Source organism: Ranitomeya variabilis, chromosome 1 (assembly GCF_051348905.1).
Source record: "Ranitomeya variabilis isolate aRanVar5 chromosome 1, aRanVar5.hap1, whole genome shotgun sequence".
NCBI lineage: Eukaryota > Metazoa > Chordata > Amphibia > Anura > Dendrobatidae > Ranitomeya > Ranitomeya variabilis.
The window spans coordinates 65,613,025-65,627,104 of record NC_135232.1 but is presented as its reverse complement, the minus strand read 5'-3'; the positions used below and the strand labels follow the sequence as shown (position 1 = coordinate 65,627,104).

At 43.2% G+C, this 14,080-nt stretch overlaps 1 protein-coding gene across 1 annotated transcript in view; it reads left to right on the top strand.

The window, feature by feature from the left end:
• The window catches only part of LOC143805313 (uncharacterized), a 67,481-nt gene that overhangs the window by 50,429 nt on the left and 2,972 nt on the right, over positions 1 to 14,080 (top strand). The window contains exons 2-4 of the mRNA XM_077284504.1: positions 2,690 to 3,175; positions 7,315 to 7,425; positions 9,137 to 9,202. Coding sequence (XP_077140619.1) covers positions 2,690 to 3,175; positions 7,315 to 7,425; positions 9,137 to 9,202 — 663 coding nt within the window. The remainder of the gene's footprint in view (positions 1 to 2,689; positions 3,176 to 7,314; positions 7,426 to 9,136; positions 9,203 to 14,080) is intronic.

Below are 14,080 nucleotides of genomic sequence, written 5' to 3'. Positions count from 1 at the left end.
ATGTGCAGTCTCTAATCTATTAGTATACCCAAGTCTCTTTCACGCGTGCTGTTGCTTAGTTCTACTCCTCCCATTCTATAGATGTAATTTTTGTTTTTCTTGCCCAGATGTGGAATTTTGCATTTCTCCCTGCTGTATAGCATTCTATTAGTTGCATTGCTGAAGCTTAATGTAATTGTCCTTCTGCTGTAGGTGTCCTGGCAGTAGCCGGTATTTCCTGTCTGACTACTTAATGTTACTGTTTCTTCCCATCTTGTGATCTGCGAGACAATGGCCATCCCTCTGGGCTCCTAACAACTTTTATGTATCGCGGCCAAAGTTTACATTTCTTATCAGTATATCCATAGCTCACAATCTGTGCTGATGTTAAAAAAACAAATATGCGCCAGTGAAAAAAACTATTTCTGGACACACAAGATGTAATAAGTATTCCCATAAGAGTGAGAACGATAGTGGACACATTCTAGTATCACATGCAGTATCAGAGCGGGCACATACTGATATCACGAATATCCGTGATGGCGCATGTATGACCACTGCGCATTGCAATACAACAGGTCAGACATTGTATTATCAGGTATTACCTGACCTGGCGCACAGGGGGTGGGAGGGCGGCGGACACATAGATCTTTATTTTAAACACTATTATTCATATTTTCTCTGCAGCAAACGCTGCTGCAGGGAACATATGAATCGCGGCTTCAGCACGATGCAGGGTACCACACGCGTGGGTACCACACGCTCCGTGTGGTACCCACTCGCCATACGGGCGGCACACGTGTGCCGCACATATGGCCTACGTGAGTTCCCAGGCACACGGACACGGATAACTCCGGTACCGATTTATTCCGGTACCGGAATTATCTGGACGTGTGGGACAGCCCTAAGGATGAAGTCCCAAATAACCCACTTGCTAGAAAAAGACCTGTGGAAGGTTAAAACATTGCATTTCTTGTGTGCTGGAATAAGGATGTTTTGAACCTTTATCTCCTGTTTTTGGGCAATGTCTACTACAAATTATGTGCCCCATTATTTGACTAATTTTCATTACGATGATGCGACATTTCAATGGTGTCCTTGGGGATCTTCAGAGCATAATTATGCTTTCTAACGCATGTATAAGGAAAAAGAGAGGGATATAGCCAGCTCACCAACAGCTTTTGTGGGTGCAAAGAACTCTGTCCTGTCTTTGCGGGATAAGAAGATAAACTTACAATGTTCCTGATGTGCGTTTATGCTTTGTCAAAGGAATTTAAAAGTTCTGCCTTTTCAACATAATTTTTGACCACTTCACCTTTTCATCCTGTAAAAATCCTGTAGCATCTTTGACTTTTCTTTTGCTTTTGACTTACCCCCAAAATCCTTTTTTACTACTTTTGGTCTCCCTTGCAAGCCTCACTTCATTACTGGCTTTAGCTCTTCTAACGCTTGACCTGGATTCCCTACTGACAGCATTATATTCTTCTTTAGATATGCCCTCCTCTTTCTATTTAATATACTTTTTTTTCCTTTTTTAAGAAGTGATTAAGTTCTGTGTTCACCCACCCTGGTCTCTTTAAATGCTTTCAATTCTTCCTTCTTTTCGGGATTGTTACTGATTGTGCGGTGAGAATTAATTTAGCAAACTGTACTTATTTTACTCATTTATATAGCGCCATTAATTCCACAGCGCTTTACAAACATTATTGGCACTGTCCCTATTGGGGCTCACAATCTAGATTCTCTATCAGTATGTCTTTGGAATGTGGGAGCAAACCTGGAGGAAACCCACGCAAACACGGGGAGAACATACAAACTCCTTGCAGATGTTGTCCTTGGTGGGATTTGAACCCAGGACATCAGTGCTGCCTTACTGAGTCCATTAAAATCTGATTTTCTGAAGTCCATACTTAAATTTTGAGTCCTCACTGTTCTTTCTCCTCTTGTATTCCAAAATTCAAGGATAGCATAATCGCTGCCTCTTGAATTCCCGGCCATCTTTACTTCATCAGCTATTTACTGCCTGTTGGTAAGAATTAGGTCCAAGATTGCAGATCCTCTTGCTCTCTGTTAAAGTTGTCAGCAAGAGAAGATTAAGAATTTTCCAGACCCATTACTTTTGACTGAGATGGATTCCCAACAAATATCTGGATAGTTAAAATCTCCCATGATCACTATGTCATACTTTTTTGAGAACAGAGACATCTGATGTAAAAAGAGTTCATCCATATCTTCAGTCTGTCCAGGTAGCCTATAGAAAACATGTAAAATAGTGTCCTTTCTGTTCTCTCCTTGAATTCTTACCTAAACAGTTTCTTCAGAGCTACCATTCTCTGAAGCTTGGATCTCTGTGGAGATATACATTTTCCTAACATACAATGAAACACCTCCTCCCCTCTTTTTAATCCTGTTTCTAATAAATAAGTTGTGGCCTTCAATGTTTGTGTTTTCCAATCATGTGTATCACCCCACCAAGTTGCAGTGATGCCTATGACATTATATCTATCTTCCTGTGTTAGTAGCTTCAATTCTCCTTGTTTGTTTCCCATTCTCTGTGCATTTGTATAGACACATTTTAGAATGAAGAGGTTACAGTAGTCCAAGTGGGTAATGAGGAACACAGTTTTATTTTATATTTTTCTCTGTAATTAGTTATTATTGGGTAAGATGTGACACAAAAAGTTTTTATAGCATTTTTCTTTATCTACAGTCACCAAAGGTCAGAACTTCATGATAAGAAACCTCCAGCTGGAGAAGTGTATCCATGCGGCTGAAGACACCGGCAGAGTATCATTGGCCAAGTGTAAAATTACTTCTGATCATCAGTACTGGACCTGGGACCTAGGCACCAAATCCATCATCAATGTCTATAGCAACAAGTGCCTAACAGTGATGAAATCCCACAACTTTCACACCCTGAAGATAGAACCTTGTGAGCGGAGAAGGAACCAGGTCTGGCTGTGTGACCCAAGGGGTTACCTTACGCTCTATGGTCATAACTTACATCTGACTGCCAAGCAAGGGACCAAAAAAGTGTTCATGTCAAGTGGAGTGGATAAGCTCAGCAAATGGAAAACACTGTTGGATTTATCAGTTTGTGGAGAGAGCAATAGTCCAGGGAGCTTCAGCCCATCATCGCCTCCCGAGCAAAGTACCAAGAAGGATCCAGAGCAAGTGACAACATTATCCTATGAAAGTAAGACAAAAAATGAATTATAGGGGCCATGTCTCATCTAAAGTGCATTATTAGTCATTATAATAATAATATAGATAATAATAATACATTCATTGTAATAATCATGTGACAATTTCATTACATCCAGAAACTCACATGCAGTTTTTAATACAGGTTTTAAGAAAAAGCCAGAAATAGATAAGACAAAAAGAAGTTTAAGTGTCATCTTAATATTTCCCATTCCCTGTATATCTATTCCTTGCTTTGGCTCTTAAATCTTCACCAAAAGCTGCCAAAAAAACTGTATGTGTGATTCCAGCTGAAGACTAGCTTGAGACCAGCATATTTTTGGTCATTGGGCTGTCCGTGTATTGGTCTGAGTATGTCAAAATTTATATAATATATACCCTATGTAAATTTCCCATGCCCAAAATGTAAAGGCTTGATGTATTCCTCTGTTTCCCATAAGATGGCAAATGTCACCCAAAGGTTCATGGTCAAGTACATGTGAAAAGGTACATTCATTGTAATCAGTCCATGGTCTATCCGTAAAAAGAACAAATAGCATATGTACCAAAAAAGTGGCATGTGAAAGAGGTCATTAAGTGAGTCTGCAACCCAAAATTATACTTCAAACTAACCACATGGCCTTGAAGGAGATGGAGTAATAATAAAAATTGTTCTTTTTGTTTTCAAATTGTTTACTCCATTGCACCAAAATGAAAGTTTATTGTATATATGTGCCGTAGTGGTGGAGGTGATGTTCTGCTGGGTTAAATGTGTGTTTCTGAAGGTAGAACCCTCAGGGGCTGCAGTATGGCCTAGGTAGGGTTAACTGTAAAGACCGGCCCAGTTGAGAGAGGAGGAATTGAGAGTTAAGTTCAGGAAGTGAGAGTGAATTGAGAGGTTGCTAGGGACAATGTGGGCCTAATACTCGGGGCAGTGGATTGCCAGAGAACCCCTCCACACGAGTCCCCTTGCCAGCCTGGGAATCTCGAGATAGACGTCGGGGCCTCTGGGTGCACTCTTCCTGCGGAGCTGCAGGAGATATTGGACTCAAGCTCTCAGAGGCAGAGAGAGATGGAATCCGAATATACTGCTACAAGCAGAGATGAATTCCTAGTGCCACCGAAGATAGTAAGAGGAATTCTCTACTCATACCGTGAATCTGGGCTGAAATTGTGTCCGGCATCCATTGGGCCTTATCCTGTGTGCTTGTTTGTAAATTGTTTTTATGGAATCCGTGACCTGGAGCCAATGGAGGCCTGCGGCCCTGAAGTAAAACTGATGTACCCCACACTCAGTAGTACACCACGACAGGGACACGTGTTGCCTGTAGGATGCCAGAGTGAGTGGAAGTGAGGAGAGAGTGATTTCTATGGTCTCTTCTGCACTGAAGCCATAGCAGAGAACACAAGCAATGTCAGCAGTGAGGAGAGAGTGATTTCTGTGGTCTCTTCTGCACTGAAGCCATAGCAGAGAACACTAGCAATGTCAGAAGTGAGGAGAGAGTGATTTCTGTGGTCTGTTTTGCAGTGAAGCCATAGCAAAGAACACTAGCAATGTCAGCAGTGAGGAGAAAGTGATTTCTGTGGTCTCTTCTGCACTGAAGTCATAGCAGAGAACACACGCAATGTCAGAAGTGAGGAGAGAGTGATTTCTGTGGTCTCTTCTGCACTGAAGCCATAGCAGAGAACACTAGCAATGTCAGAAGTGAGGAGAGAGTGATTTCTGTGGTCTCTTTTGCAGTGAAGCCATAGCAAAGAACACTAGCAATGTCAGCAGTGAGGAGAAAGTGATTTCTGTGGTCTCTTCTGCACTGAAGTCATAGCAGAGAACACACGCAATGTCAGAAGTGAGGAGAGAGTGATTTCTGTGGTCTCTTCTGCAGTGAAGCCATAGCAGAGAACACTAGCAATGTCAGCAGTGAGGAGAGAGTGATTTCTGTGGTCTCTTCTGCACTGAAGCCATAGCAGAGAACACAAGCAATGTTAGAAGTGAGGAGAGAGTGATTTCTGTGGTCTCTTCTGCACAGTGATTACAGAATGGAGATTTATCTTCAGATTGCACTGGCTTTGGGCAAGCCAACACTGTCAATCAATATAGAATGAATGGCAGTAATCTAAATAAGTGGGTTGAACAGTGAACCGAGGCATTTAGTGATGCCATTTATGCCACTGAGCAGTTGGACTGCTAAAACAAAAAATTACCTTGCATTTCCCTTTCCATAGAAATTATTTTTATAAATTGGTAAATTTATTTTATTATGAGAGCAGGGCGAGAGGCAGATTTTCAGACTGGCAGTATTTCATTTTTATTTTACGTAATTATTATTTTTTATTTATTTCTCATACTGTGCCCCCATAATATCCTAAAAGACCTGGGTAGGGAGGGTATTTTAACCCCTTTCTGCCAGCTGACGGAATAGTACGTCAGCTGGCAGTATCCCCCCGCTTTGAGGTGGGCTCCGGCGGGAAACCCACCTCAAAGCCGTGACATGTCAGCTGTTTTCAACAGCTGACATGTGCCCGCAATGGGCGCAAGCGGAATCGCGATCCGCCTGCACCCATTAACTAGTTAAATGCTGCTGTCAAACTCTGACCCCTGTTACGTGATCAGGGGTCATCGGTGCGTTGCCATCACAACCAGATTGCTATGAGCGCCACCCTGTGGTCGGCGCTCATAGAAAGCCTGTAATTCTACTGCCTAGAGGTGATCTGTGCATCACTTCTATGTAGTAGAGGCGATCGAGTAGTGGATGCTTCTAGCTTCCCATGGAGGCTATTGAAGCATGTAAAAATAAAAAAAAGTGTTTAAAAAAATTTAAAAAATATAAACGTTCAAATCACCACCTTTCGCCCCAATCAAAATAAAACAATAAAAAAATCAAACCTACACATATTTGGTATCGCTGCGTTCAGAAACGCCCGATCTATCAATAAAAAAAAGGATTAACCTGATTGTTAAACGGCATAGCAAGAAAAAAAATCAAAAGGCCAAAATTACTTTTTTTTTCATCGCCGCGACATTGCATTAACATGCAATAACGAGCGACGAAAAGAATGTATCTGCACAAAGGTAGTATAATTAAAAACATCAGCTCGGCACGCAAAAAATAAGCCATCACCCGACCCCAGATCACGATAAATGGAGATGCTACGGGTATTGGAAAATTGCACAATTTTTTTTTTCTTTTTAGCAAACTTTGGAATTTTTTTCACCACTTAGATAAAAAATAACCTAGACATGTTTGGTGTCTATGAACTCGTAATGACCTGGAGAATCATAATATCAGGTCAGTTTTAGCATTTAGTGAACCTAGCAAAAAAGCCAAGCAAAAAACCAGTGTGGGATTGCACTTTTTTGCAATTTCATCGCACTTGGATTTTTTTTCCCATTTTCTGTTACATGACATGGTAAAACCAATGGTATTGTTCAAAAGTACAACTAGTCCCGCAAAAAATAAGCCCTCACATGGCCATATTGACAGAAAAATAAAAAGGTTATGGCTCTGGAAAGAAGGGGAGTGAAAAACGAAAACGAAAAAACCAATAAGCTTCGGGGGTTAAGGGGTTAAAATATTAACAGCATATTTTCTGCATCCTGGCTACATAGCAGAGCTGGGTCCGGAGGAGGAAGCACTGTTAGTGTTTCCTAATCTGTAATGAAGCTCAAAGTGCGCACACCTAGTATAATTGAGGTGTAAGTGGAGTCCCAGGATGTAGTTGAAAATATTCACTGAACACTCAGTTCATGCAAAATATTAACGTAGTGCACGTTACATTGAATAATTCTGTAGTGCACCTTAATTGTGACTGTAGTGATGTTTCCATTTGGCAATTATTTTCGCAAACTGTCGCTATGTGAGGAGCAAAGGAACATATCAGTAATGAGTCTGACTAGGTCAGTAAATACAAACAGATAAAGAGACTCTGTGAATCCATACACAAATATATAAAAAAGGAATATACGGAAAATGACAGTATAAGTAGATACATAGCATAATACTGTATGTATAAAATGGAAAACTTAATGAAAAACGGTATATATACAGTATAGAAATCTTCTATACTGTATATATACATCTATACATCATATATATATATATCTTCCCTTGTTCAGTGATCCATCATATAACAGTGACTGTTGTATTTTAATAGAAAAGTCCAGCAACATCACAGATGAAATAAAATCGACTCTCCGTCTGCCAAACATGAGCGAGAGGATCACAGCGACGCAGATGCCTGCACTGACTTACACCACAGACACCAGTAAGTATAATGGAATGCTATAAATAGGAATGATTGTCTTTATTATGGAATTTCTCTATGAAGTATTACTCCTACAAAGAGGTAGGCATTACTGTCCGATACCAGCTGTAATAGGAGCCACCAGGGGAACAAGTCAGGTCAGGACATTTCTTTGTCCTAAATATTCCCCCCATCACCTGTAAGTGATATTATTGCAAAACCGAAGGAGCCGCAGTAACTCAGCCATGAAGTGGAGACCCTGTAACGTTACAGAGCGGGGTCCCCGAGGGCTGAGGAGCAGAAGGCAGAAAAGTCCCCAACGCTCTGCTGTCTCCATAACTGACCTCCTCTGGTATTAATGTAAGAGTGGTGGACTGTACTGCCACGTTTGTGCTCAAGAAGCCACAAATTGCATTGTAGCATTGTGTGAATAATGTTATGTGTATTTTATATATATTGTAATATGGTAATGTATAAAGTATAGAGTAAGACATAGGTTCAGTTTTAGGGCATAAGGTAGTGACTGTAGGGTAAGAAAGACTTTGATAAGCATTGTAATGTGCTTAGTATATGGAAATGTAGTGTATAGTGTTTGTGAGGGGCAGATATATATATATTACCCCTGGACGAAGCATTTCATTGCGAAACGCGCGTCGGGTGTGGTGGGTCCTCAGGAGTACTCCATTGGTAACTATACCTATGTCTATTATGTTATAACCTGTGCACCTTATATTTATTACTCATTGTTACTTGTACCTCTTGTGTATTGTTTACATGGTACCACTATTTGGAGGTATAACCTGGGCTACCCACCTGTTTGTTTGCCTGTGCTTGTGGCAAGATACCTAGCCTTTTATAGCTGTTTTTATGGTGTTTAATAAAGTTTACGTATATTTTACTGGCTCAGTGTGAAGGTGTTTTTTCGGTTAATTAAGCATTGCAAGTGTAATGTGCTTAGTATATGGAAATGTAGTGTATAGTGTTTGTGAGGGGCAGATATAGTTAAAGTTTGGGTCTAGCCCATAGTGGGAGAGGAAAGCCACAGTAAAAAGGGACTGCTTCCTTATAGACAGACAGATAGGGAAGTTTGTTAACCAAGGTCAAATTCAGGGTGCAGTGGACTGATAGCGAAAATGGTAATCCATTGTTCGGGGCAGTAGGAGGCCTTACAGAAATTCCCTGCGGACATTCATGCAACGTCCGGAGCTCAAGGCTGGCTACAGGTGTCACAAAGAGTGTCTCATCCTCTGATGTACAGAGGAAGATAGAAAAGGAACCACGTGAAGGGAAGGTAACGGATCTCGGGTGTACGGCGGAACTGGATGGGAAACTCCGCATCTGACAGAGCCAGTAAATGTAGGGATAGTCCATGAGGGATGGCTAGTAATGCCTGGAAACAAGAAATGTTGTGCCTGATACATTGAGAACTGTTCATCTGACTTCTAGCTGAAAAGCAGGGACAAAGAGCGAGGATAGGGCCCATCATGAAGACCCTGCTTTGGAGTACAGCTAAGCTTGTCTTGCTTGGCACGGAGACTGCCACTTATAAAATGACTGTAAGGAATGGGTCTGTCGGTCCTCGTCAACCCAACCCAAATCAAGTCTGGAATTTGTACTTTAGCTAAGCCTATCAGTTGTAGACCTGAGAATTTGGAGCTGTACAGCATCTGCAATGTCAGGTATGAAGCCATGTAGGTGTCTCATTCTCTTTTCGCCATTAATGCTTTTTTAGGTAATGAGTGGGAGGTCAATTCCTGGGAGAATCTAACTGAAAGTATCTATGTCGTGGAGGAGGATGGTGAGTTACGTTTTAGATGGCTTGTTTTTTTTGTAGCGTAAGGTTTTGTGATTTGTACAATTTCTGGGTTAACTTTTATTATTTTTTAGTGGAAACATAGTAAAAAAACCAGCAATATCAACTGTTTTTTTTCAATTTTTGTTCCCTTTTTTAGCATTTGGTAAAATTTTTATTCAACTATAATCTTTTGGTTGATACTTCAGCAGCAATTCCAATTATGTATTTTTATTATTTTAACCGTGAACAATTTTTAATTCCTTTATGACATGTGACTTTCATATACAGTATGTTGTATGGATGCATTCGTACTCCAGACATAGCCGATGCTGGCTGTGATACACAGGTGACATCTATCTGCTGCTACTGTTGTCAGAGATTATTCCAATTGTGGGAATTTAGCAAAAGTCAATAGCGGTCACGTCATACAAGGGGTTAGGCTGAGTAGGGTGTCCCCTCTTTGTCAACTGAAAAGTATTGCTATGTACTGTACCAGCAAATTAAGGATCGCAGGTTCTAGTCCTCTAAGAAGACGTAGAAAATATTTTTTTCTAAAAACACAGCAAAGCTTAAATCGCCTCCCTTTCCTAAATATAAAAAATTAAGCATACTTGGCATTATTGTGTTAGAAAAGGTACAAATTATTAAAATATCATATTTTTTTATCCAGCATAGTATAAATAAAAAATGCCAGAATTGCTGTTTATCATTCACCTCACCAAAAAATGGTATAACATTGAGCAAAAGTTGTATAAACTGTATGCTGAAATAAAATAGTGCCAATACTCAGCTCACCCCACCATAAAAAAAAGCAAAAAAAACAAGTTCTCAAAAAAGTTATAGGTTTCAAAACATGGCAAAAAATTAAACAAAAGGCAGCACTGTGGCTCAGTGGTTAGCACGGTGGCTCAGTGGTTAGCACAATGGCTTAGTGGTTAGTATGGTGGCTCAGTGAGTAAGATAAACACATTTTTCTTTTTTTCTTTTAAAAAGTTTTTTAATTTGTAAAATTTGTAAACCATAAAGAAATAATATCTACTATATAATTGTCTAAGGGTCACTTATGTCTGTCTGTCTGTCTTTCTTTCTGTCACGGATATTCATTAGTCGCGGCCTCTGTCTGTCATGGAATCCAAGTCGCTGATTGGTCGTGGCAAAACGCCCACGACCATTGCCACGACCAATCAGCAACGCGCACAGTCCGGAAGAAAATGGCCGCTCCTTACTCCCCGCACTCACTGCCCGGCGCCCGCATACTCCCCTCCGGTCAGCGCTCACACAGGGTTAATGCTGGCGGTAACGGACCGCGTTATGCCGCGGGTAACGCACTCCGTAACCGCTGCTATTAACCCTGTGTGTCCCCAATTTTTTACTATTGAGGCTGCCTATGAGGCATCAACAGTAAAAAAATTTAATGTTCAAAATAATAAAAAAAACAAAAAACCTGCTATACTCACACTCCGTAGTCCGCCGAGCTGCTCGCACCGGCCGCCATCTTCCGTTCCCGGCGATTCATTACAAAATTACCCAGAAGACTTAGCGGTCTCGCGAGACCGCTAAGTCTTCTGGGTAATTTCGCAATGCATCCTGGGAACGGAAAATGGCGGCTGGCGCGAGCGGCTCGGCGGAGCTTTGCTGGATCCCAAGCATCGGTAACCACTGCCTGGATCCAGGCGCCAACGGAAGGTGAGTATATAACTATTTTTTATTTTAATTCTTTTTTTTAACAGGGATATCATGCCTACATTGCTATATACTACGTGGACTGCGCAATATACTACGTGGGCTGCGCAATATACGTGGGCTGCGCAATATACAACGTGGGCTGCGCAATATATGTGGGCTGCGCAATATACAATGTGGGCTGCGCAATATACTACGTGGACTGCGCAATATACTACGTGGGCTGCACAATATACAACGTGGGCTGTGCAGTATAATATGTGAGCTGCGCAATATACTACATGGGCTGCGCAATGTACAACGTGGGCTGCGCAATATACTACGTGGGCTGCACAATGTACAACATGGGCTGTGCAATATACTACGTGGGCTGCGCAATATACTACGTGGACTGCGCAATATACTACGTGGGCTGCGCAATATACTACGTGGGCTGTGCAGTATAATATGTGGGCTGCGCAATATACTGCGTGAGCTGTGATATATACTACATGGGCTGCGCAATATACAACGTAGACAGCGCAATATACTACGTGGACTGCGCAATATACTACGTGGGCTGCGCAATGTACAACATGGGCTGCACAATATACAACGTGGGCTGCGCAATATACAACGTGGGCTGTGCAATACTACGTGGACTGCGCAATATACTACGTGGGCTGCGCAATATACAACGTGGGCTGCGCAATATACAACGTGGGCTGCGCAATATACAACGTGGGCTGCGCAATGTACAACGTGGGCTGCGCATTATACTACGTGGGCTGCGCAATATATTATGTGACTATACAACGTGGGCTGCGCAATATACTACGTGCGCTGCGCAATATACTACGTGCGCTGCGCAATATACAACGTGGGCTGCGCAATATACTACGTGGGCTGCGCAATGTACAACGTGGGCAGCGCAATATACAACGTGGGCTGCGCAATGTACAACATGGCCTGCGCAATGTACTACGCGGGCTGCGCAATGTACTACGTGGGCTGCGCAATATACTACGTGGGCTGCGCAATATACTACGTGGGCTGGGCAATATACTACGTGGGCTGGGCAATATACTACGTGGGCTGCGCAATATACTGCGTGGGCTGCGCAATATACTACGTGGGCTGCGCAATGTACTGCGTTGGCTGCACAATGTACTGCGTTGGCTGCGCAATGTACTGCTTGGGCTGCGCAATGTACTGCGTGGGCTGTGCAATATACTACGTGGGCTGCGCAATATACAACGTGGGCTGCGCAATGTACAACGTGGGCTGCGCATTATACTACGTGGGCTGCGCAATATATTATGTGACTACAACGTGGGCTGCGCAATATACTACGTGCGCTGCGCAACATACAACGTGGGCTGCGCAATATACTACGTGGGCTGCGCAATGTACAACGTGGGCAGCGCAATATACAACGTGGGCTGCGCAATGTACAACATGGCCTGCGCAATGTACTACGCGGGCTGCGCAATGTACTACGTGGGCTGCGCAATATACTACGTGGGCTGCGCAATATACTACGTGGGCTGGGCAATATACTACGTGGGCTGGGCAATGTACAACGTGGGCTGCGCATTATACTACGTGGGCTGCGCAATATATTATGTGACTATACAACGTGGGCTGCGCAATATACTACGTGCGCTGCGCAATATACAACGTGGGCTGCGCAATATACTACATGGGCTGCGCAATGTACAACGTGGGCAGCGCAATATACAACGTGGGCTGCGCAATGTACAAAATGGCCTGCGCAATGTACTACGCGGGCTGCGCAATGTACTACGTGGGCTGCGCAATATACTACGTGGGCTGCGCAATATACTACGTGGGCTGGGCAATATACTACGTGGGCTGGGCAATATACTACGTGGGCTGCGCAATATACTGCGTGGGCTGCGCAATATACTACGTGGGCTGCGCAATGTACTGCGTTGGCTGCACAATGTACTGCGTTGGCTGCGCAATGTACTGCTTGGGCTGCGCAATGTACTGCATGGGCTGTGCAATATACTACGTGGGCTGCGCAATATACAACGTGGGCTGCGCAATGTACAACGTGGGCTGCGCATTATACTACGTGGGCTGCGTAATATACTACGTGGGCTGCGCAATATACTACGTGGGCTGGGCAATATACTACATGGGCTGGGCAATATACTACGTGGGCTGCGCAATATACTGCGTGGGCTGCGCAATATACTACGTGGGCTGCGCAATGTACTGCGTTGGCTGCGCAATGTACTGCGTTGGCTGCGCAATGTACTGCTTGGGCTGCGCAATGTACTGCGTGGGCTGTGCAATATACTACGTGGGCTGCACAATGTACTGCGTGGCTGTGCAATATACTACGTGGGCTGTGCTATACACTACGCATACATATTCTAGAATACCCGATGCGTTAGAATCGGGCCACCATCTAGTATATGTGATATTGCTGTACTTTTCCAGAGCTACAAAAAAAAAACATGTCATGTTTACTGTGCTTTGACTACAGTAAAAAGGTAACCCCGAAACCAATGGCAAAATTGCTTTTTTTTTCCTTTCTTAATCTGAACCCCAGAAATAATGTTTTGCTGTATTTTAGTGTAAGTCACCCGCCAGGGCCGTGGGGTACCCGGTACTGGGTCCGGTGTTCACAGGAGGATGTCACGGTGGCGACCCTGTCCGTGGCCCTGGGCGCCCATGTAAAAGAGAAAATTGAATAAAGTTTATGTTCGTGACGCCACCTGTGGTATTCGTTCAGTGGGGACCAACGCTGCTTTAAGTGATCCTCTAGGGTGATGTTATGGCAGCTAGATGGTATACCTTCCCACAGGTGAAGTATATCCCCAGGGCTCCCGCTGTGGAGATGGAAGATGGTGAATGGCGCAGTAAAGAACGAGGACACAGATTTGCAGTCTCTTTACCTAGTTTACTGAAGACTTCAGGCAGCACCAGATCACAGGGCATGCAGGTTCCGGCCGGCTTGGAAGCGAATCCAGAGTTCCCCTTTACCAGGTGGAGTTAAAATCCTTCCTCTAGTGCGGTGGTGTTGTAGTCCCTTACCACCTATGACTTCAGATAAGGTCCTCACAGTTCTTCTCTCTGTCCCCCATATAGGATAGGACAATACCTGTATGACAGGTAACTCGAGTCTTTTTACAGGGACTCTATCACGCCCCGGGCTCTATGTGTTACTGTGTCTCAGGTGTGTGT